General features: G+C 37.8%; 1 protein-coding gene across 1 annotated transcript in view; it reads left to right on the plus strand.

The window, feature by feature from the left end:
- Positions 1 to 25,108, plus strand: part of IARS1 (isoleucyl-tRNA synthetase 1) — a 112,919-nt gene extending 87,811 nt beyond the window's left edge. The window contains exons 27-35 of the mRNA XM_075053537.1: positions 3,538 to 3,712; positions 4,482 to 4,594; positions 4,875 to 4,970; positions 7,030 to 7,206; positions 10,944 to 11,055; positions 12,124 to 12,249; positions 18,706 to 18,849; positions 19,844 to 19,996; positions 24,489 to 25,108. Coding sequence (XP_074909638.1) covers positions 3,538 to 3,712; positions 4,482 to 4,594; positions 4,875 to 4,970; positions 7,030 to 7,206; positions 10,944 to 11,055; positions 12,124 to 12,249; positions 18,706 to 18,849; positions 19,844 to 19,996; positions 24,489 to 24,571 — 1,179 coding nt within the window. The 3' untranslated portion in view covers positions 24,572 to 25,108. The remainder of the gene's footprint in view (positions 1 to 3,537; positions 3,713 to 4,481; positions 4,595 to 4,874; positions 4,971 to 7,029; positions 7,207 to 10,943; positions 11,056 to 12,123; positions 12,250 to 18,705; positions 18,850 to 19,843; positions 19,997 to 24,488) is intronic.
- Positions 25,109 to 25,876: the final 768 nt, after the last annotated feature.

The raw sequence follows: 25,876 nt of genomic DNA on the forward strand, positions 1-25,876 counted from the left end.
ACAATCAGAATCTTGTTTGCATCAGACTTTTGTATGCCCTTCAACCCCCACCCCTATGTATGGTTATGATAAAACAGAGAAAATTGACTTTTCATCAAATCCAAGGTCTACCAGTATTTCATAACGTTAATGGTGTTACAGTAATGTAGTAGACTGAGTCCATTGTCCCTGTTTCGGCTGGGATGGAGTCCATTTTCTTTCTAGTAGCTGGTACAGTGCCGTGTTTTGGGTTCAGTATGAGAAGAATGTTGATAACACACTGATGTTTTCAGTTGTTGCTAAGTAGTGTTTAGACGAAGTCAAGGATTTCTCAGCTTCTCATGCCCAACCAGCAAGAAGGCTGGAGGGGCACAAGAAGTTGGGAGGGGACACAGCCAGGGCAGCTGACCCCAACTGGCCAAAGGGGTATTCCATACCGTGTGATGTCATGCCCAGTATCTAAACTGGGGGGAGTTGGTCTGGGGATGCGGATGGCTGCTTGGGAACTCATCAGTTGGTGAATGGTGCATTGTGCATCACTTGTTTCATATATTCCAATCTTTTTTAATTACTATTGTCATTTTATTATTGTTGTTATTATCATCATCATTATTATTTTTTTCCTTTCTGTCCTATTAACCTGTTTTTACCTCAACCCATGAGTTTTACTTTTATTCCCCAATTCTCTCCCCCATCCCACTGAGGGGGGGAAGTGACCGAGCGGCTGCGTGGTACTTTGTTGCAGGCTGGGGTTAAACCTTGACATCCATGAGTGGGCTGAATTAACTGATGCATGAACTGTGGTAGTTGTATGGTCCTTCAGTATTTTGTTTCTTACAGTATTACATAATCAATATTTGGGTTTTTTTTTAGGATGTTAGCTTAGAGAGCCTAGACCAGCTGAAGCACAGCACTGGCATTTCTCTTTCTCTGTTCTGAGAATTGAGTGTAGTTGGGCTGCTTGTCGATCTGATCATGGCTGGCACATGGCACCAACAAAAAGCCCTTGTATGTAGGAATGCCTGAATCTACAGGTCTTCTAACTGGCAATGGGAAGGACTGGTTGCCTCAGTTTGTGTGTATGAGACTTGAAAGATGTGTTAAGGAGCTAATTTTGATTTATTGGGAAGATAAGAACTATTTTAAGTCAAAGCACTATATTGAGACAGATGTAAACAGACCTAAGATACAGGCTTACTTTTTTTTTTTTTGAAGAGTCACTCTGTTTTTTTTACTTGATAATGTATACAGAAGAACGGTTTCCTAATCTAATTAGCATAGAAAAACTTGTCCTGATGGAGTTGGCTTGTATGCAATTTATCTAATCAGGCCTTAAGTCATCTTTCAGTTGGTGCTATTTTTTTGGTTATCTGTTTTTCTCCACGAGGTTGTCATTTACCACTTGTGGGCTCATTTCCAACAGCACCCCATTAAAGCTGAATTTCTGAAGTACATAATTTTCATTAGATTTCCTAAAAGATGTATTAAATAAAATTAGATTCAGTATTCTTGGCTCCTCATGTCAGTAGCACTTCCTAGGCAATTAAGCTGTAGCTCAGAGGTTGTTTTTAAGCATTACTTCTCAGTCTAAATGTTTGGCTACTTGCTAGTCCTGCCATGCTGATGCTACCATTTACTTCTGCTTCCTAAATGACTTGGAGTAGCTTGCTTGCCAAATGCACTTGGTGATTCTGTATCATGTTGATGTGAACTCTAACAACCTTCTAGTGGAGATTTAAACATAAAATGCTTTAAGTATTGGACAGCCTTACAGACAAAACCTGCTGAATTATAGTGAAACATGCTCCTGATATGTGCAGGTTTGTACCTGTAGTAGAGTTGCATGTCAGCAATTAAAACTTTCCAAGATCTGTCCCTGGTACGTTACACCAAGAATAGAGAGTGAGACTGTGAAACTGGGAATTTAGGTATCAAATCCTGCCTTGTGTGTGTTTCTTACTTGGCTTTACAAAGCAGGAAAAAAACAAGCTCTCTTGAAGACACAAAATAACACTGGGATACAGTGCTCTTACTTACAGGAGGTATACCAAGACATTATTTCTTGGTGGTTTTAATAACGTGTGTAATGCATTTGTTCATTGGACAGAATCAAGTGTAGAGTGGAGAGGTTTGCTGTGTATTTTCAAATTTGGCATTGTATGATGGTCAGGGTGTGTAATAAGGTTTGTGCGGTTTTTTTAATAGTGATTTTTAATGTCTTTGTGATGAGGGAAATATTTGTACTTAAGAATGTAAGAAATTGCTTAGTGGTTTAGACTCACGGCTCATCTTAGCACATCGTGCTTTCTGCTGCAATGGTAGAGTCCTTTTAGAGAAAGCACAAGCATCTGGCCACTTCTTGCAGTAGCCTCCTGTCGTGGTCACCATCTGCAGCTAGTGTATTAAAGATACTCAAAGGCACATGCCTGCCTGTTCCCTTTAACATCTTTTCATGTGCCTACTGTTATGAGCTTAATTCCTTTTGGAACTTGGTGGTACACTCCTGCTTACCTCCTCTTGTGGCATTAAGTTCCACGTGTTAACTACTTGTATATCTCTTTTAAACCAATCTCCTACTATTTCCATTGCATGCTCCCTTACTTGAGGGGTGGTTTGTGTTTTGGTGAATAACAGTTTTACATTCCTTACCCACCTTTTCCATAGTTTTTTAAAACCTCAATTGTATTCCCCTTCAGCTTTCTTCTCTCCAAAGAGTTCTAGCCTTGGTCTTACCTCATATGGTAGCAAAGTTCTCTTCTTAATCAGTAGTTCTGTAAAACTTTCCACAGCACTACTATATTCCCCTTCAGATATGGGGAGAAAACCTGCACATATTACTTAGAAACTCGGGCGTGCCCACGTTTTATGTAGTGGCAAAATAACATCCTTGGTCTGGGGCCCCTCCTGAAGTTGATGCAAGTTTTATAAGCTTTTTTTGTCTGCTCCAGCACGCTGATCTTGTGCTGCAGGGCACAGACGGAAGTTTTTATGAGCACGGTGGTTTTTTGAACAGTAAGGACCTAGAATAAACAGATAAGGAAAGAGAGAAAATGAGGCAGTAGCATTTGTACAACCTAAAACATAAAATTGTCGGTTATAGTTTTCTGGCTAAATGCATACTGAAAGGACTATTTCAGCAAAATTGTTCTTCTTGAATTTTGCCAGGCCATTTTCTAATGCCATCGCACACAAAGGTAATACTTTTATCTCTTCAGGCAGTTGTTACGGTAAAATAAAAAAGGCTGTTGAATAGGGATCTGATTTGAGTTAAGAGCTGACTGGTGTCTATTAATAACGCAGAAATGTCTACCTAAAGGCTGAAGCGGAGGATAGGATCTTCTGCTGAAGGGTAGTTTCAGTATTGGTTGGGTTTGTTTGCTCTTGCAGTGTTGGCAAATGACTTAGTTCAAAGCAACAGCCATATAAAAAATTTGCAACTTGAGACTTGCGACTTCCCTACTACTGTGGCCCCTGGTTTTGTACCCTTTCCACAGCTGTCAGAGGTGGCTGTTCTTTATCTTCTTTTTTTTTCCAATTTCTTTTGGTGTATTTATATAGGAACTTAATGTACGTCAAGTGACACTATCTACTAATAAAGATAAATACGGAGTCCGGCTGAGAGCAGAACCGGATCACATGGTGCTTGGGAAGCGTTTGAAAGGTGCATTTAAGCTTGTCATGGCTGCAATCAAAGAGCTGAAGAGTGAGCAGCTGGAAGAATTCCAGGCAACAGGTATGTAGTGGTACAAACCACTAAATGATGACAATGTTGACCAAAAAAAGATCCAAAATCCTTTGGCTCATCAGAAAAAAAATCAAGCAATTGCACTTGATTTGTGTGTGTTAATTGAGCATTTGCAGGAACAGATGCAAAAGTATCCTTCTGTGGGCTTAGGGAACTTAAGGCCTACTTCCCTGTTGTTATCCCTATTAAATTTTGTGTTAATGAGAATAGGAGAAAAGTTGGTTTTGTTCTTTTGCTGACAGATTAGAAGGGGCTGTGTAGACTAATCTTACATTGTTCTCCTGTTTAAGTGCTATGGTAAGGCCAAAATGAAGTAGAGACTAAGCTGTTCCATAAGACCGAATCAGATTTGAACAAGTATATGTGCAATAGTTTTTATTCTAAAAGCATTGCTTCAATTACAGATTTACAAGTGGGTGTGAATTTTCCAGCTATATCTGTTTAACTGCTGAAATGTAAATTTTGATTTAGTTGAATGTACAGGTTATTTTTAAGTTTTATTCTGTTTCATTCAAACAGTCGCAGAAGTGTCTGCATTTGAGTGAGTTCTGCTGCCTGTAGAAGTGCTTGTGTGAAAAATCTGAATGTGGGGTACTTCAGTGTTTCTTACTAGTGCTTAACTGCTGTTTAACTGTGTCACAAATATATTGCATTTCAACTATTTGCAGTCTGATACTTATTTAAAGCTTTTTTGAATGTAAAAGAATTTTTTTTTACTCTGATTGTAAGAGATGCTCTTCATCTGCCAATTCTGCAGGCACCATTGTTGTAGAAGGACATGAACTCCATGGGGAAGATCTTCGTCTCATGTATACCTTTGATCAGGTTGCGGGAGGATCTGCCCAGTTTGAGGCACATTCTGATGCTCAGGTACTTTGTTGGTTATTTCTTCTTTTTTTTTGATTAAGGGAAGAGTTCCTCTAGAATTAATATGAAAATAGTGAGGTGAAAGCTGGGGTGGCTTTGTTTGTTCAGGTAGGCTCCTGGAATTTGTTGAACTATCTTCTGAATTTTGGAGATCAAGTACTCTCTTCAACATGATATTTTGTAAGTGAGGAGCTCTAAGAGTGTGCCTGAGCTTCTGAGTGAGTTAATACTAGCTTGTTTCAAGTTTGTCACCTATTCAACTGTCTTCTGTGCATTTCCTCAGGTTTTAGTTCTGCTAGATGTTACCCCAGACCAGTCCATGGTGGATGAAGGAGTTGCCCGGGAAGTGATTAATCGCATCCAGAAGCTTCGTAAAAAGGTTAGGAAGCAATGGTTTGGAACAAGACATTTTAATTTACTTTTAAGCAATCTTTGGGCAATATGCAGCAGAAACTGACCTTTTTAATTAAACATGAAGCCCTGTATCATTTATTGCTCATATGTAGCTTCCTGATCGGACGTAAATGATTGCAAATCATTATTTTCATTTTGAATTCCCATATTCCTAAGTAACTCGAGTTGAACAATGAGCTTGCTATACATCATCCATAGTGAATTAACTAATTTATTTATTTTACTGAGGCCCTCTTGTTTTCTATCTTCAGCCACATAGCCGTGGTTCAGTCCCAGTTAAGCAGCTCTCAGGCCTGCCTGCCTCCTGCCTAGAATCACGTTCTGTTCCGTTTCGGTTCCACTGTGTTACGTCAGCTGGGCTGGTGAGAGCCAAGACGTCTGAGCCTAGGACTGCTAAAAGAAACAAACTCGTGTCTTAGCAAATTGCAGGAGGCATTTCAGGCACTGATTTGTATACCTACATTAATGATTCCACTCTAAATTGTTCTCAGCATACATACAAATGATGCCGTCTGACCTTGATGTTAAAGCGCTTTGAACCAATGTAACGTCCTTCTCTCTACAATACTAATCCAGAAAGAGCCGCACTCATTATCTCCATTTTGTGCCAAAGAAGCGTGGCCATTGTGGAGGTGATGACAAGCCTACAAAGCCTTTCATCTGGAGAGGACATTAAGTAATATTGAACTTGGTACAAAGAATTCTAAAGGTTTCAGAACCCACAAGTTTAAAAAAACCAGCATGCAAACCTAAACAATCCCCTGTCCCCTCATGCACATACACATTGCAGACGTGGAACGTGTTGTTCTATGATATATGTAGGGTTTTCCTACTCGACTAACTTGATTACAATGTGCTGGAATTTGTGTCTTTTTCAGACTTATGCCTGAAGAAATCTTGCAAGAGCTCTAAATGATGTGTAGAGAAAATTTTCATGGGACATGTTTTTGGGAAAAGATATCTGTACAGTTAAGACTGCATGAATCTTCAATATAAGACTGAAAAATGACAATTTTGTACCAAAATAGTTACATGTATATATGTAATATATATTAAAACACCTATGTAGATTAATTTCTGTGTAAAATAAAACCAGAAATGAGAGAGCTTTCTTTTTATGGCTATATTCCTAAGTTACTAGATGATTTAGATTTACTTTTGTAATGACATAAAGCCATAATTTATTCTCACTTAAATGAATATCAAAATACTTAATCTTGCCTAATAATTAACATGATGCTAATGTGCATTTATTCTGTCATTCTTTCATTCCCACTCCTGTTATAAAAGTGTACATGTAATAAAAATACAGATTCCAGATCCACAGTAACTATTACTGGCATTAGGGCAGTTCTTATTTTTAGCAGATTTTAGAAATAAAGTTTTCTTGGTGCTGCTGTTGTTTTCCTTAAAACCGTTTTCTTATGAAGCAGAATTTTGCTCTAATTCAACTTTAATAAGCGTCCCATTCAAATTAATTGTTCTCTTCCTGAAGTATATGTTAGTATGTGAGCTGTGACAGGACTAGTGTGAAAACTCAAAAGTCTGGTCACCACCTTCCAAAATAATACTAAAATGGCTTGGAGACTGTTGGGTGTTAAGAAAATGTCACTGATTGAGCAACTGTTCAATAGAACCGAGGGCTTAATTTCAGGCTAACAGGATGTGTAACTGCTAGTAAAATTCTCGTGCATCAAGAAAAGCATTTTAATAAATTTCATAGGCTTTCAGCTCACTAAGGGGGTGAACTGGTAAATGAATTTGGAAGTGAGACATTTTGAGTACGGTGCACTGTTTGGTCATTACCTTTTGAAGAAAAACTCACCACGTTTCAAGCCTCTTTCTTGCCCTTCTGACAAAAGAATTGTTTTATTCTAAATCTTTTGTGGAAACTTTTAACAAATGCCTGGTAAATATCTTTGTAAGATATTTTTTTCTTTAACTTAATAAGTGTTCTTCTTTCAGTTTGTGTATGTGAAAGTCATTCTTGCTGTCACTAATAGTATATTTGGTGTATCCTACAGCGAAACCTGGTTCCTACAGATGAGATTACCATTTACTACAGATCACATCCAGAAGGTGACTACCTGGATACTGTTATTAAGGAGCATAAGGATTTCATTTTTGCAACTGTAAAGGCTGCCCTGAAGCCTTACCCAGTGCCTACCTCAAAAGAAGTTCTCATCCAGGAAACAACCCAGGTAAGAAGGAAAAAGCATTGACTGCATAGTTCATTTTGTTATCTGCTTTTAATGGCACAAAGTGCTTCAACTACAGAAAAATTGTATGCCAATATTTATTTGTGGGATATAGTGGATGTTGTTTCATATTTATAAATTTGCATATTAGTCTTTCTGGTTTAAAAAAGAAAATAGTTGCGTTCTGTATGTGTAGTATTTTTGAAAATGAAGCTGCTTGGGTACCAAAATAAATATCTTAAGTAGTTGTTTATGTAAGCTTAATACACACAGTTATTTGTACTTGGATTAGTGCATTGTTTAGACAGCAAAAATATTGTTGCTCTGATTTCTTTAAGTTAATAGGCTTTCATATTAAAACTGTTCTCCTTCGAGGCTAAATTTTGCCTTTTGGCTTAAGACCAACTTCAGTTATTAATGTTTGAGGACGCTTATTTTTTCTCCCCCGTGTTGCTAAAGTTCAGTCTTTTGTAACAACACAGTTTCGCAGATGGTTTATTCTTTCAGCAGCAGATTTGAACTATTTCCTTTGTTTTCTTTGATTGTTTCTTCTGTCATGTTTTGAGAACATTTTTGCCATGGTTTTATTCAAACTTACTATATTCAAAAGGCATTCCTAGCAGCATTGTGGATGAAGTATTCTTCAATCTAAATGTCACGCTAGACCAGAAAGACAAGAACTTAGGATATATCAAACTTAAGTTTTGATTTACAGAATGGCTTGTGGGTCTGAGAATAGCAGAAAGGAAAGCACATATTTTATCCATTGTAATAACAGTATGTGTAAAGGAAGTGTTTTATACTTACTAATTACACTTCTAAAATTGTACAGATTTTAAACAAAGCTCTGTTTGGCCTTTTTCAAAACTATTAGTTTAATCTAGTGACAAATATAGGGAAAAACACTACATAAAAGTGGAAAATATTGTGGTTGAGAAATCGGTGAAAATATTTTGCTATTTCTTCTAAGTCCTTGTTTGATTGGGATGCTGCTGATGGACAGTTTGATGTTAAGTCAACATCAAATCTGAATTAGAGTGTAAAAACAGCTGGAAAAAAAACGTGTAGTGCTGGGAAACACTTGTCTGAATGCGTGCCTCTGAAATTGCCTAGTACATGGGCTTTAATGTTGGTCACTGTGTCCTTCCATGAAAGCTTACATGCCTGTGCAAGTATAGTCCGTCGTCCTGTCCCCCCCCATTATTTTTCTGTTTTCTAAACCTTAATTTAGCAGATTCTAGTGAAGAAAAACATTGTGGAAAGATGAAAGATGAGTCTATTGGATTAGTTTTACATAACGCTGTCTACGTAAAGATGAAATCTTGTCCTGACAGAAGGTGCTGGTTATTATGGATGTAATTGATAGCTGTTGTCTGGATGTCAGCAAAGACCAGACATGCGTTTGGTTTTGGAAATGATGAGCTAGTATGTAAACCAGAGATAGGAGGTTTGTGGATCAGGCTATGCATTTGTGCAAATGTTACATATCAGACTGGGAAAACCTAAAAAATTTTAACTGGAATAACACTATACACAACAGACGGTTCTGTGTGACTATTGCAATTGATGACGAAGTTCATAGAAATGCAGTCATCTTATAACAGTCACACAGCTGAGAGTGCCTACCTGTCAGCTTAAAATCTTGGATATGGAAATTTTTTCAAACAAAACCGTTAGCAGGGAGTTATTGCTAGTTCTGTGTACTGAAGCTATATAGATTATGTGTGGTAAATGGAGGTGAAGAAAAACTTTTTAAGTAAATGCAGAGTTGATTGTTATTATTTTACTTGAAGGAGCTTCAATCACTACAGAGTACCTCCCTATGGAGTCAATCTGTGGTCTTTGCCGCCTGGGTTGCCTTCTGCCTATTTAGATGGTTACTGTGCTTACAGACTTGATGTGCCTCTGAATTGTTAGTCACATACTTAGACTTTGAAACAGAGGTTGCAGAGAGAAACAAATGACTTGAGATTTTAGTACAACTGTAAAGTCTTCCTTGGAAGTCTTGCTTCCTGGGACTGCAGAGATGGATTGCTTAGGGCAGATGTTTGACTCTGTGTTCTGCTGCAACTAGCTTGTCACATTAAGAGCAGTGCATGAAAACACCTGAAATGAAAAAGCCCTTCTTCAGAAATCTTTTCAGTGTAGAAGTTTGGCCCTTTGCGGAGAGTGGAGGACAGCTGCAGCTGTGTGCAATGAATTTGTAGTTTGGTGCATCAGACATGGCTGTGGTTAGTAGTCTTTGTTGGTCATAGCTGCGTTGCATTTTCTACTCGCAGTTTCAGGCGTAAAGACTATGAAGATGTGAATTCAGATTGAATTGTGCATCAACTGTCTTCTGTTGGTGGGGGCTCATAAGCAGCATTGACATGGAAAATGCTTTAGTGACCATTACATGCTTTCAGATATAAAAGCAGATGCAAGTTAAAAGAACAAAGTGTGTAATTCCACACCTGAGCACGTAAGTTGTCAACTGCAACAGGATCATTGCGTCAAATTTCTGGAAGTTATTAAAAGGAGTAACAGAAGTCTGCATGATGTTGGATATATGTGGAGACTGGGGCCAAAATGCAATGCAGTCTGTCTTTTCTACAAGTATTTTGATTACCTTTGGGATCATTATTTCTGTGAAATCATCCTGGACCAATTTTTGATACAAAGCCTTAATTATGAACTCCTCTCCCAAACACTTGCTCTGAGAGTCAACAAAAAAAATTAGCAATTGCTCAGAAAATACTGGGATGGAAAAGCAGCTACTTGAAGAATGTATTTTTAATTGCTGGTAGAATGGATAAACACAAAATGAGATTAGCTGCTCCAGGTGTCTCTCCCTACTTTGTAATAGGAGCTCAGTAAAGAGTGGCACTTCCAAGTTTGTCTGTTCACCCTTTGGACCGTGACTCCTACCAAAGGCTGTCTCTAAATGTACAAAAAAATTGGCTAAAATGGCCACATAGTACCAGTTGTTCATATAAGTGATTTTGGATGATGCTTGTTTAATCAAAAATTTTAATTAAGAGATCTTTTAAGGTGTGCTTCTCATGAAAATTGGTGTAGGTGCAGGAGTAATTCTAGTCTGTACTTAGCTCAGGAAAAGACCTGCGCTGAGAAAAACCGTAGTCTTAGCTGCAGTTTAAGGCCTCTACAAAGTAAGTCTGTTTCTGTGGTATTGCTGCAGATTCTCAAGTCTTTTCATCCTGTGTCTCATCTGCACATTAAGATACACGTTCCATTTCTGGATGGAGTGTTTCAAGTTTTAATTGATTCACTAACAGGTAATGGGGTGATAGTCACAAAGGCTGACTTGATATCAAGGCAACTGCTGCCCCTGGTTGTTCTCGGTAGCCACTTGGAGATGGATGAAGGCTTCTCCAGAGAGTGACTGAGGGCAGGGTCCCGCCTTCAGATACCCTGAATTACCTCTGGAAGAGTGTTCCTCTCAAGTATATTCACTTTTGGATTGTATTTTGGGAGGCTGTCATCACTGCTCATCACTTGTGCAAATTAGGCTGTTTATTACACTCTGTTTTTCTTATGTGTTTAATACTGCTATATCTTTAACATATATTAAAGGCAAATTCATATTTGAAGCACTCTGAAGGAAGATGTCGCAAGAGTTGCTTTTTAAGTCGTGTTTAAGATCATAAGACACAATCTTAATGTTATTTATTGAAGGAAAATACTTTGTGTTTCTTTAATAAAACCGTATTCAAATAATCATCGTAATCTTCTTTCTTCAGCTGAAGGGATCAGAGCTAGAAATTACACTTGTCCGAGGTGGTTTGTGTCAGTGCGTTGGTCCAGCCTGTGCCTACGTCAACCTCAAAGTTTGTGTTAATGGGACAGAGCAAGGTAGGAATGTACCGGGTTTGATTTGTCAGTGGTGGTGTTAAAAGATTGTTTGGAAAAGAGCGTGATGAATGTTGGAGCCACTAATTTGTTGGAAAGATGGTGTGAACTCCCTGCCAATAGTAGCTTTAAATAATTCTTGAAAATAAGTTTATTAAGAGCAAAACCACATGTTGTCTGTGATGTCTTCTGATGTGGACCTGAAGTAAATACTCAGGGGTGCATGTGAATTATTTATATTCCGCAGAAGGGTTTGCAGATGAATATCTATACACTCTGTATTTGTGTGTGTATGTTCACCCACTCTCCAAGTGTGTACCCTGAGAATTTTTAATTCTTGATGTAGTAAATCTGTACTGTACATGTACACCTACTGTACTGTACACCTACGTTGTAGTAAATCTGTACCGTACACCTATATTACACTACTGTAAATGTAGGTGATGCCTTTCTGTGGAGGAGATGCTCTTTTTGACAAACTTAGATATTAAGTATAGAGCTGAAAAGAATACTTAAAACCAGAGAATATAATGACTGTGTCCTGGATAATGAAAAGATGAGTGCAGTGATATTGTTAAAAGTATTACAAGGTTGAGTTATATATTAAAAGGAGAGAAAACTAAATGCACTCTCTGGAACTTTTTTTTCCAAGGCTTTTACAGTTTATGTGTCAAAGTAGGTGTGTGCCTTGTTTAACATGATTACAAAGTTGCTTACTGAATAACAACGAATGTAACTATGTAAGCTGGTGAACATCTCAGAGGACAGGCAATCTGTCAGTTTTTAATCACTACAATACTGGATTATAATTCAGTGACATAAAAATTTGACTGCTTGGTTAATAAAAACAAATATTACTTCCATACTCTAAATCTGAAGTACATTTGAGTCCATTTCCCTGTTTTCTTTCTTCTTTCCCTTTCTTACTAAAAATCTCTAGAAGACGCAGTGTTCCCAGTTTTAAGTTAGCTTAGAAACTCACTGGAAGTAATTAGAAGATGACATTAGAAGATCATTGAAACTTGGATGTTGCTTCCAAACTACATTTTAATTTCTTAATTTCGGTTTTAGATGGTGTGTTGCTGCTGGAAAATCCGAAAGGAGATAATACCTTAAACTTCACTGGACTTGTAGATGCTGTCTCCTGCATTTTTGGTCTTAAAAATTCAAAACTGACAATTTTTAATGGAAAAACAGGTAAATGGAGTATGACAAGGAAAACTGAAACTCTTTCTAGCAGCAGCTGGGAGTGAGTTACTGTATAATTATTAACTGTATAATTTTTCTATATATATACAAAATTGACAAGAAAATGCATAAGGAAATATTCTATTTTATAGTACTTAGGTTATGAGACTGTGTTTATAGTCATATCAAAATGTTTCCAAAAGCTGCTGCTAAATGATGCTCATCTCTTCTGTTATTTCCATTGCAGTTCTCATCAGGACAAAATCTGATTTATTTCAGAATGTGTTTCCATGGGGTCCAGGCTATGGTATATAGTTGATGGCAAGCTGCCATCAGCTTCTGCATGCTTTTTTTCCCCTAATGCCTCAGTAGGCAGGGTGAGAACTTAAATGGAATGCAAACTGTTATTTGTAGAGGAAAAAAAATGTTGTTTTTTCACCCTAGAGAAACTTGAGAATCTCTGCATTTTTTTCTTTTTAGAAAAATCTATCGAGTATTTTTGCAGCTCGAACTTTGGCTCTGTTAAGGCATGAGAATGTAAAGTATCTTCTATAGATTATACAAAGACTTACAGGCTATCTCATAGTTTGGCTCATTACAAAGATAATATAGCTGAAACAGAAGAAAAATGTTATGAAAGATGTTGCGATTAGTGACTGTGAGACTGTACCAGCAAACTGGCATTCTCTCCCCTGAGATGAAGATGCTGTTTTATTATGACATTACGTATAATATTTTAATACATCAGAAAAAGTTACAACTTAAAAATCAGCACACTGAGAACAAGATTACACTAATAACCAAATGCTTTAGTGAAGAAATACAGGAAGTAGAGTACTTAACAGTGGCCATGCTGTGATATGACTTTAGAGATGTTTCAACGGTAATAGTAAACTCTTTGTGTGTTCTTGGTGTTATTTACAGGCACATCTTGAAGTTCAAACTTTGTCTGTTTCTACACCATTCATATTAAGTCTAGAATGAGTGACAAAGTGTCATGGGGGGATTTAAAAAATGAGAGAGGGGGGTTCGGATTGCTTAAAGAATCACCTCCAATTGTATTAGCAATAGGAAAACGATGTAATAGAAATTTGTATAAAAGTGCGACTTCACAGAATTTGATGGCAAGGTTCACTCTATTACTTAGTACACAGATGAAATGCACACAGGAAAATTAAATCAGAATCAAACTAAACTTTTGTATATAGGGACCAAAACCGTAACAGGGTAAAAGGGAGTGTGGGAAAGGGTAAGGGAGACCCTCCTGTTGAGTCAGGAGGTTCAGAGAAGACCCCCTTGCTTTCTAAACTTCTGTTGGAGTCTAGGTGCGGCTGGATCGACTCCTAGTCCCAGACTTGGTCAATGGCTTATATCTAAAGAGGTTATGAGTATAATAGCAGCCTAAAATTCATTCACAGTTGAATAAAAAAATCATGACAGTAATTTAAGTATAAATTTGAAAGAATTATATCTTATAATCTACTTGCTATAACTTACTTATTATACACTATTCAGGTTAGTACACATGCGTGCATAAAGATACTAAGAGAAATACATACGAGAGAGAGAGAAAAGAGGTATACCTGTTAGAAATACCCCTTGAGGTCAGTGAAAATATTCACGTCGAATGCTTCGGCATTTGTCTCCACGGGCGAAGGGTCGAGCCTCAAGGAGCAGAGAGACTCAGCGCAGGCCATGTTGGCTTTCGGCAACAAACCTCCAATTTTCGCAAATAGGAAAGCTTCCAAGCTCTGAGAGGCGTCCTGCTCGGAGGGAGGTGCTGGTCGCAGCCCGCTGCGGTCCAGGAGAGCTCAAAGGGACTCCCTTAGCACCGCTCTTTATAGGTTCGGGAGATGATTGACTTTTGTCATCAACAAATTGCTAGAATCCAAGCTGTGCTGGAAAATTCCGAGACTGTTTGAGAATAACTCAAAACCCAGACACGGGATGCTCCACGATTGTCAGGGGAGGACTGTAATGTCTCAAGGTTGTTATGAGAAAGAACTGGGTGCCAGTTGTTATGAGAACTGGCTATCTCTACTCCCGTCCCCCCACCTTCACCAGGCAGCAGGAGTCCTCGAGACGCACAGCGTATCTCCCTGTCTTAGTTAGCTGCATAAGAGTTCCTGGCACAGTCGAGGGTCGCTGAACTGCCTGAGTCGTTACACGTATGCTAAGGCCTAGCGAGCCTTCCCAAGTTTGTAAATCAGCCTGGAGAGGAGGAAAGAAATGTACCACTACACAAAGAAATTGTAAAATACTGCAAAAATGGTAATTGGACAGCTACAGAAACTTTTGCTAGTGTGTTTCGTAGAAATATTACTGAAGCAACATCTAAGGGGGAGATAGTTTAATTGGCTGTTGTGAAAGGCTGTTTTGGGGCGCCCACAGGGCTGCGAAGGATCACCGGTTTATGTCTACCTATGACATCAGTAGGGGAATAGTCTTACTTGTGTCTGTAATGTCACTGTTACCGTCTCTGTCTTTAGTTTTCTTACTTGTCTCTTCCTGAAAGTATTTCTAGAAGAACGTTTTGGGGGTTTTCATATCTGATGTAATCCATTATGTCACTGTGATAAAACCTCTTTCCAAGTTGTGCTCAGCTGAACTGAATAGTTCTATCATACAAAATGATTATTCTTTCCTTTCAGTTATAGGTGATTTATAGGAAATTTTGGATCCCTCAGTATCTTCCTCGAGTTTCAGTTATGTTTTAAAGGAGGAAATAGTTTTCCTTGAAATCCTTTTCCAAATAGTAGTGATATACTTCATAGCAGTGCAGTATGTGCCTACAGAGGCGGGTATGTACTAGTACAATTCATTACCATCACAGATATAAAGACATGACCCGCAAAAGGCCAGAAAGAGTTGGGAAACTCATCTCATTAAGATTATAAGCAGTCTGACTCCTTCTTTGGTTTGTTTTCTGCCACTAACAGGACAAAAGGATGCAGCATAAATCTATTAATGCTGAATTCCTAAAGGAAGTGGTAAAGAAAATCTAAACCTTGCCTCTTCCTCAAAGGTTCTTTTCTGCTGTAGTAACAAAGACTTTGTTTCTTTCCTTTCCGTGTTGCTTTTGCTCTGTAGGTATAATTTTGGGACTTCCCATCTTGGCGTGCTGATTTTAAACTTTCGCTCTTTGTTAAGTGGTCTGGGCAGAGCAGGTTTTTTTCCTGCCCACTTATTAACAACATGGAAATTCCCTTGGAAAGATTAGATTAACAAATGTACTTCTGTTACTGTTTGGCAGAGATCTCAAATAAGTATTGGTCAGCAGCAGATATGGCTCCCTGAGGAGTCGGAGTTGAAAGCATGTACAAAGAAAACAGCTCTTAAAGATGTTAGAGAATAGAACTGAAATTCTTGATGTTTGGTTTGGGTACAATCCCTTTGCTTTATCTGCCCAACCTTTGCATGGGTAATGTTAGGTGAGGCCAAATGGTGATTCCAGGGTTTCTTTAGGTGAGGCCTGATGGCCATTCCAGGGTCCCTTTAGGAAAGGGAAGGGATTGGTATCAGCCCTTCCGAGAGGAATTGCAAAGAAAGGTCGCACACTCCGGACAAATTGTTGCTGAATTGTTCCCATGGGTGTTAATAAAGTTATGACCCAGTAAAACCATATTTCTGGCTCCTTATTTTCCTTCCTGTGGTTTATAGGGATGTCCCCTTTACTCGCAGTAATTTATTATCTTGCTTTCTAATTGTAATGAAGATGTACTTAGGGTTGCACAATGGCACAAAATCAGGCAGTACTTGTATTAAGGCAGGCTACAATATGTCATGTCCCTGTTTTTCAGTGCAATATTGAAATAATGGGATAAACATTTCCTCCCCAATGGTGTATCGAAGTATTTTGAGTAACTGCACAAACACTGAGCAAGGCTCTGGGATTTGTACTGACCTTCAGAAACTGAGAAAAGAATTTGTCTCTTTTTGCATTACAAAAAAAAAAAAAAAAAAAAAAAAATCATTTAAAGGAAAGAGGCCTGGCTCAAGTCAGATGGTAAAAACAGTTGTCTGTGACTTTCTTTTTGCTCTGGACTGCTGAAAAGCTGAAAACTTTCTGAACTTCTTACCGGGAATGTTTTTTGATTTGCACTTGGCTTTCATGGAAGCAGCCGATACTGAAAAAGACCTATTAAAAAAAAATTAAATTTGCTTATGGGAATAAATGAAGCTGTAAATCATGTAGGGATGTAGGGCTTAAAAAGTGGGGGGGTGGGGGTGGTGCGGCAAAAATCCTCCTACAAACTTCTTAGTCCATGTCTTATTTCAGCTTTATGATTTTCAGATGGCTAGTTTATTTTTTTAATTCTATTCTTAGCACTGTTTTCTGAACAAGAGTACAAAAAGGTTTTTTTTAATCTTTAATTTTTAAAAGGCTATGAGGCTGTAAGGCACCTTAGGAGAGCATTACCACTTCAATCTCAGCTGCAAGGAGAAGTGACTTTAAAAGTGATTTTAATATTGATGAGCACTTGTAATATCTGCTTGTTTTCGAGTCTATTGTTATATATGAAAAAATGATCCACTTTTTCTTGCTCTTATTAGAGGGTTATATGAACTGACTCCATTGACAGCACTGTACATGAGCTCTTCCTTGTGAAAATGTCAGCGGTCCCGTAGTGCAAAATGCTAGATTTGTTAAATACACAAATCACCATTCCTGTAGCTCATGCTCTGTTGCCCTGCATAGGTCGGCACAGATCCCGGCAACTGGGTAATGTCAAACTCAAAGTTACTCGAGCCGTGTGTTTCTTGCTCTATAAAGCCCCCTGCTCACTACTAGTGCTGTCTCCTGCCCAGGAACCGTATGTAAATGGCAGGCAGTGCTGCTTTAAGGTTACGTGAGGAAAAACCTGCTGCTAGCTCCCTTTCCCTATGATGCAATCTTGTTAATTCCTCTCCACTTGTTAATTTAGTTATTTTCTTGCTTTCCTTGAAGTAAAACCAAACCAAAGACCCCTCTTGTGCTTGAGCATCATGTGCCTTGCACCTCAAACATACCAAAGAAGTGTTTGCGTAGCTAGCGGATGGCTACCATCATAAAATCTTCATTCTTGATAACTGAATTTTATAAGCAGCAATGAAATTTTGCCTTTTTCTTTAAAGAGAGATACTTAGATAGATAGCTAGAAATTATTTTTTTTTAAAGCTTTTTAGAATCTTAGATGCAATCTGAGGTCTTCATCCTTCCTTAGGGCAGTCTCATAAGCCTTCCACAGTGCCTCGTGCTTTGATGTTCTGTGGCAGTTGGCAAAATTTTGAGACCTTCCAGTCTGTGATTACTTTTCACCTTTTGGAGGTTTGTTTTGGGTTTTTTTTGGGGGGGTGGGGGGGGGTGGGAGGGGTGGGGTGGGGGGGCGTGTTTGTTTGTTAGTTGGTTTGGTTTGGGGTTTTTTTCATTTGTAAGTTGATAAACATCCCTGGAAAAAGGAGTGCCACTTCTGCTGCTTTTGAAATTCATTCAGATGAACTGATGGAAAATAAGCTTTATAAAGCTCAGGCTCCGTGACATGCGACTAGGGCTGATACGCAATGAAAACCTGTTGGAAAGAGATGACAGATGTGCCTGTTCCGTAGGCAACACACACTTCTTACAAGAAATTAAATGTCTTAGTTCTTACTGGATTTGGCCTTTGGAGTTCTTTTGTAGCTGCAAAAGCTTTGTAACAGAAAGTGATGTTATTTCTCTGTATGTTGTGGCTATCAGCAGCTTTTTTTTTTAACCTCTGACAGACAGGCTCATGTAGGTAGTGCAGAATGCAGCTCTACGTATTTCATTTGTATTACAGAAACCTCATTACCTTCTCATGTGAGTGCTTTCAGGGTGCTGGTAATACTTCTAAACCCCTTTGAGACATGGGTCGTATTTTGGGTCTGATCGTCCACCATTTTCTCAATATGCATGGCTGGAGTCATTTGCTGAATCATCAGCTATTGTTGACATTAAACACAAATATTAATGCAGAGGGCATTATTCGTGAGCTCACCAGCCACTGATTTTGCATTTATTGTCATCTGGAGTTGAATGAGGAAGTGTCCTCTTGTTGCATACTGACACATATCCAGTGCCGTTTCAGCTAGGAAAGTCAGGGTCTTAGGTCTTAATTTAATGAGATAGAAATGGTTGGCTTAAGTGAGTAATTTCTTGCTTGTTTCAAGTTATTGAACTATTTTTATTGCATAAGTAATCATCTTGTATATTTATGTGCATAAGAAATGTTACATAGGAGCTAATTTCCACAGCAGATGAAGTATTCTGTGTTGTTAAGAAAACAAAATATTTCTGCACAAACTCCATTTTTCAAAATGGAGAAATGCTCTTTCTCGAGGAAGGATTGCAGAGAGGGAAACGCTTCCACAGTGGAGTCAGTAGTTAGACTCATTGTCAGCTAAACGAGTGAGAACTGGACCTCAGCTTCCCTGTAATGGCCTGACTGGTCTCATTTTCTTTTTCAGAACTGATAAACAAAACTGACTTACTGAGTCTCAGTGGAAAGACTCTACATGTCACAACAGGGTCAGCACCTGCTCTGATCAACTCCCCTGATGCTCTGCTCTGCCAGTATATCAACTTGCAGTTAATGAATGCAAAACCACAAGGTATGTAGGATACTGATCTCTCCTCATTTACAGGCCAAGCTTTTTGAGATACAAGTTTTGGACACCGTTGCTTACTGATGAAGATAAATACCTATGTTTTCACTGGCAGATGGTGATTTTGTTTATTTTTTTCCTAGTATTTGCTTTCTAATAAACACAATGTTTATGTTTAGCTTTTCTCTGTCTTTTCATAAAAGAAAAAGGAGAGCCAGTTTGAGATAAGCGACAGCATTTAAATGGAGCCCTTCAGCATTGTTTTCCTATTTCAAATCATCAGCTCACCTGCACAGCTTATTTTAAAAGGCTGAGTCTAAAACTGACCAAAACGGAAGGAGGAGCCAGCTCTTTACCAAGACGTTGTAAACAGTCTGTGAAACATTTCTTAGAGCTATTTAGAAGCCACATGAATTGTATTATTAATCTGATCTGGAGTACAGATATGTGTATGTAATTCTGTTTCACAGCTGCTAATCTTGTAATTTCTACTCTGAACCGTCATGTTGGAACAGCTATTAGTTGGAACAGTTATGTCACGTTGTTAGTAACTTGCTCTTAATCTCTGCCCTGGTATGAGTCCTTTCTGGACTGTCCATGTGGAATCTTATTGACGCTACTTGGACCAAAAATGTGTTTTTTAACTGGGGATTTGATGAACAGAAGGTGCTTTGTGAGCTTCTGTAGTTTAGAGTGGTTTGTGTGTCCTGTTGAAATATTTCACGTTTCCCAGTCTCTAGGTTATCCTGCTGACTCATGTAAAGAATTCTGCAAAGTTTTCTTTTGTTTGTCAAGCTGTTAATAATCACTTATACTTCTGATTCTGTAATTCATGAACTTATTTACTGAATATCTGTAAGTAGGTCAGTATTGGTAATTACTCAGCACCATGAAGAAATAGAGATGAAATGAAAGAAGAAATCCTAAATTTCAATTTACCAAGATAAATGAAATAGTATCATTCCTCACCAATAGTGATTCAACTGTTTATCTTGTTCAGAATGTCAGAAAGGAACAGTGGGAACTCTTCTAATGGAAAACCCTGTTGGTCAGAATGGATTAACGTACCAAGGTCTTCTACATGAAACGGCAAAAGTTTTTGGGCTCAGAAGCCGGAGGCTAAAATTGTTCCTGGATGAAGCGCAAACTCAGGGTAAGCACAAACTTTTGGTTTGCTTGTCCAAGGATACTTGGAAGTTTCTGTTGAGGAGCACCTAATGTGACCTGAGCTCTAGTTTAATTACTAAACGCACACTATTTACACATTGTTTTCTAATTTTGCCCAGTAATTCCATAGTTAGTAAAATCCTTTAAGCACACATAAACATTTAGAAATTCAAAGCTCTAATGCATTCCTTTCATGAAATGGCCAAGACAAATTCTGTAAAAGTTTCTTCCTTTTGAATTAGAAAGGTCAGTCAGCAATGTAAATGGTAGTTACATATTGCTGTGATTAAGCAGAGTGAATCTCTTCCTTAGAAGTGAGTGACTCTGAAGTGTGAGTATTTAAGAACCTGTTCAAATTGTTCCTGTAACATTCATATTGTTGCAGATGATATTTTTTTTCCTTCCTTCCTTTTGGAGAATGGGAGTGGGTGGAAAAGAGTATCGAATCTATTTTAGAGTTGTGTGAGTAGGTCAGACTTGGTAGGGTACGGCAGCTGCAATTCATTCAGAATACCTGGGAAGTAGGAAGCTTTATCACATAGTCACATATCTGAAATGTTAAAGAATCTTCCAAAACCACAGACAGATGGTGAGGCTTAGAAACAAAAATCTCTGATTCATGACAAAGATAAGACTAAAGACGTAGCCTCCTATAGTGCTAAAAAGTCAGACCTGAGAAAGATTTGGGACTTCATTTGAGAGGAAGAATGGACTGAAAACTACATGGTAAAATAACCAACAGGTATTTCTGTGTATTCAGGAAAATTCGGCTCTTCAAATGGAACGATACAAAGGACTGTCTCCCCAGTTTATCATAGTGGCATGATTTACAAGCTCTTTGAGAGGTGTACATGATACTTTACCTTGACTTATCACATGTTAGGTTACCTGTCCAGAAGTTAGACATCTTGTTTAAACTAGTTATCTAATCCTAGAATGGGGTGAATTTCCTTAGGAGGTGCTTGTCAGCTGATGAGGGAAGGAAGAGTGTAGCTCTCTAGTGTAGCTGGCTAAAACTGGGGTCACTTAGCCGCCCCCCTGGGCTGAAGGGATTCAGGTAGGATAAATTAGAATCAGGGCAAGAAAGGCGTGGGGATTTTGTTGTGGATTTTTGGTTGGTTTTTTTATTTCATGTGACCTGAACTCTGTTTATTCGAAAGCCGTTTTTGTAAGTAGAATGGATCTCAAATGTTGATGAGACTTTCTAGTGATAGTTTGAGCTAATGCTAAAAATAATGTGCTGAATGGTGTTAACAAACAGAGAGAACCGGAGACTGTAGTGTTTAGAAACAGCACAAGGTGTAAGAACCAAGTATATCAACCACACTTCATTTGCATAAATAAAAAATGTATTCATGTGCAAAACCTTGCTGACTAGGAATTTAGCCATTCTGGAGCAATTGATGTTATACATATTTCTTTTTTGGTTTCTGTCATTCTTACAGGGCAAAAGGGGTTCACAGCAGCATATGGTTTAGTTAAGGTACTAAAATAACTATTGTAGAAAACTTTTGAGCTTTGAAAGAGGGAAGAGACTGACAAAACAGGAAAATATATAGCCTTTTACCAATATGAAATCAGTTGAATCACTGTAACATATTTGTGGTATGAATTCTCCAGAACTGTTTAAACTTCAAATGAAGTGTATAAAGTGACAAATCACGATGATGTGAAAGATAAGATTTGATAACTCTTCAAAGGCTAAAATAACTGATCTGGTCTTTCTTAGAGTCAGAATGTGGAGAACTTGGTCCTGGAGGTTTATTTGTGTAGCAGACACATGCTTATGCTATATAGCTATGCATCTGCTATCTCAGAATTAATTCTCACTATGCAGCTTTCTTTATAACATTTTTTTAATTGTACAAACACTTAAAAGGTTGTACCTTATCTTCAGATCTCTTTATATGATAAATAAGTGCTGCATATAAAACAAATAGTTTGATGCCTGTGGAAAAATATTAGGTCAATTAATGTTAATGTGTATTGTTGCAACTTTGTAATCCTCTATTCATCTTTTTATCTATATATTTCAAGGTCCTACCTTCAAAACAAAAAAAGTTCAGTCTCTTCAGTAGCTTTTTTCATAGTTTATTCTAAAAATAAAAAATTATTTGCTGTTAACCATTTAAACCATTTGCTGAAAGTAACCCATGAATTGGAAGGTTGATGCCTGTTTTATAAAAAGAAAAAAAATAAATCACTTAGTGGGAAATGAGTTATCAGTTTTGCAAACATTATTTTTATAGATGTTGTCAGGTACAGGCAGTTGGGCATCTGTCTATTGCACAAAAGCTTGCCAACTTTTCATTAAAAAATGTGGTTTTCACCCCCCCTTTGTAGTACTGGAAAAACATTCTATAAATAGATGTCAAAGTGGTGACCGTTGCTTATTCATGAGATTTAAACACGAGTTACAGGTAGCCGATTCAAAGACACATTCGGGATGAAGGCAATACTTGTTAACGTGAGACCTTCAAAGCCTTCCTTTGGAGGAACTGGCACAGAGAGGAGGATGTCCTTACATCTTGTTGATAAATCAAGTTTCCAATTTCTAAAAGTAATTATTGTGTTAAACACTGTTGAAAATAGTACCTTCATGTAGTTCCTCATTTTTCAGGATTTTAAAAATAAATAATTTTAAAAAAGACTTTGAGACCAATTTCGTAGCTTGTTTGGCTGCTTCTGCAGACCAAAATAACTTTTTTATGTACTGATGTAACATTTTCACGGGGAGGGAAGGAAGGTTAATGAGGGAATAAAGCCCTAATTGCTGAATTGGATTATTCCTCCACACTTTCAGCTCTGTAGATGGGTATTCAGCTGCTTAAAGCAGAAGCACTACACTGGAAGAGAACTCTTTAAAAACAGTACCATCATGATCCGTAAGGGCTTTTTAATTCTTTAATTAATAGATGGCTTTTAAACTTCAATGCAGACTATATCTGCTCAGTCTAAAAATGAAATATTTTTCAAAGAAAGATAGGGGCCTTAACGTTAGAAGGAGCATGCATACTGTTACATGGAAACAAAACTCCTTGCTGCCATTTCTAGAATCCGTTTTCACTTGGACATCATGTTACTGAAAACTAAGCGGCTTTTACATTATCTCCATGGATGCACTTCGCAGACTTGCCTCCCCCTACCGCACACACGCTGCCTTGGTCTCTCTCAGCTGGAGGTGAGCCCAAGTTAGAGCAGTGTGAATATCAGACGTCAGTTCTGTGATACACTGCAGTACACTACAAAATGGTTTCTACTGAAAAAAACACCCAGACATTCTAAATGTTATTAATCTGTCATTTGTGCTAACGCTAGTGCCAAAAATTTAAAATTATCTTTTACTTGCTTGTGTTGTGTATAGGGATTCTAGTGTGCAGCATAAACACTGTAACCCCCAATATTCTTTTGCTTTGGTTTCACTGGATGTATTTGTGGTTACCACTTTGAAGTTTCTTACCACTTTGAAGTTTCTTAGCAAAGAGACCTCTGGTATCTTTGTTATTCAGATTATTTTTGTTCCAGAGCTCTACCTCCCAGTATTCAAAACAATCTGCTCTGTTAATGGGGTAGTTTGCTACAGCTGATGGCTCCTGGGAAGCCTTGAGCTAAGAAGCACCTAACTTCTTGGGGAAAAATGCTCTGTAAGGTGGCAAGAATAGTGGAAGAGATTTCCAGTTCCTACCAACTTTGCAGCCACAAAGTACAATTATTCTGTGTTTGTGTTTCATAAATAATTATAAACGCTGAATCAGCCTGTTGGAAGTATGCTGTATCCTTAGAAGACATTTCTGGGGAGACTTTATCCTATTACTGTTCCAAACAGTGTGCGTAAAGCTATGAAAAGACTTAAGGAATTGATCTGGTGTGGTATGAAATTCTTCATGCATACTTGACAAGATTGCAACATTAGTTTTTTCAGCAGATACTACTACAATCCTTGCTTTACATATAAAACTCAAGTTAATGTATGCACGTTCTTATTCGTGCACTCCTTCGCATGTACATTGTTTTATATTCTGTCAGAGATGGGATATTAGAGGAGATGGATCTCTGTATGGCCATTCTTACATAATGTTTATAAGGGATTCTGATTTTCAGTGCATTGTGGTGTATTGTTAATATTGACTTCATATCATTGCGTTCTGAAATAGTTTTCTGAACTAGGGATAATTCTGTTTGGATGTGAAGCTGGGAGCTGTGGGCTGACATAGGCTTTCAAAAAAATCTACTTTGTAGCCTAGAACAGTACCTTCATCTCTTGCAGTGGCAATCCTGATGAGTGGTGACCCTTCCTTTAATGCACCATGCTTTAACAGGAGGGAATTTTGAGCTGAGCAGTTTCTGTCCTAGTCCCATTTTGATTGAACCAGCAGAACAGTCTGAATAAATGAAAAAAAAAATAAAAAAATTCATAGTTTTACCTGTAAGCAAGAGCACTAACTGTGTTCTGTCTCTCTCTTGTTTTCTTGGTTCAGAGATCACAAAGGACATCTCCATGAAGAACTTGAACATGAAGACTGTGTATGTTTGTGTTATACCCACCACAGCTGAATGTTGAGAATTCCATTTTTATGAATAAAACCATGTAGACTTTTTTCCACAAAAAATGAAGTCAAATTAAATTAGTATGCTTTTAGATTAACATCCAAGTTGTGTACGGTACTTTTAACATCTCAAATTGCACACAGGATGTTTTCTACCAGTGCATGTCTAATATGCTGCTCTTTGGTTTCAAATACAATGTATTTTCATTATGTTATCTTATGATACTGTAAAAGCTGTTCAGAAAAATTTCAGAACTCCTTAACCTTAGATATCTATGCAGTAATTTGCCTGAAAGAAATGGGACTAGTACCTCAGTGATGCTGTTCTCTGCCTGCCCTTTATGCAGAGGGCATCTTTGATTTTCTAAACCATGGGTTACCTGCAAGGCTCTCTGATATATATGCCATGTTACAATAGCTTTGAAACTTATTTAAGGGTTACCTGGATTTGTTCATTCATACTAGCTGGATTTTCATGAAGTATGTGGCTGGTGATTTAAAATACTCCCTAATTTCAACACTTGGAACAATAAATTTGCTTCATCTCCAAACTCTTGTTTCCCTGAGTTCAGAGTACTTTGCTTCCTTACATTTTCTAAAGAAGATAATGCTTAGCACACTGTATAGATCAGGAAAACCTAGAGAAACTTAAAATCTGAAAATGTCCACAATGAATGCCAGTGAGTGTTTGGATTGTGATACTGACAGGTTTGGGGGATTTTGTTTGGTTAGGGGTTTTGGGGAGGGTTGTTGGCTTTGATTTCAGATTTAAAAGCAGTTTTAGATTGAAATTAGTGTTGGGTTTTTAGTTTTCATAATAATTGATGTAACCTGCCAAATGTTTTAATGGTAACTTTTGTATCTGCAGGTAAGTGAAATAACAGGCAACCTTTTTTCAGTTTGAGGATGTTTTTTGACTAGTTATCTTAAACTAGAAACTTAAGCACACTTAAGTTTCACTGCATTTCAGTAGTGTTGTTAATCAGCATTGAAACTTGCTATTGTACAGCGTACTGAACTTCAGAAGGTATAAGCGCATGCAGCTGCCTTCACTGCTGTGCCTTTATTATTAGCTTCCTGAGAACAAGATTACATACACTGCGAACAAGAGTATTAATGGAGAGTAATATTTTGTAAGAATAACAAAGTCTTGCTTAGCATGTTTTTCCATTGCTCTGTTTTTCATCTTTACACTATGAATATAAACCAAAGCTTTTTTGTGATAACACTGTGTTAGTGGGAATAACTATAACTATAACTGTGTTTCTGTGTAACTACTGTGCTCTAGTGGACCATACCAAAATTGTAAATACTCATTT

Source organism: Buteo buteo, chromosome 21, assembly GCF_964188355.1.
Source record: "Buteo buteo chromosome 21, bButBut1.hap1.1, whole genome shotgun sequence".
Taxonomy (NCBI): domain Eukaryota; kingdom Metazoa; phylum Chordata; class Aves; order Accipitriformes; family Accipitridae; genus Buteo; species Buteo buteo.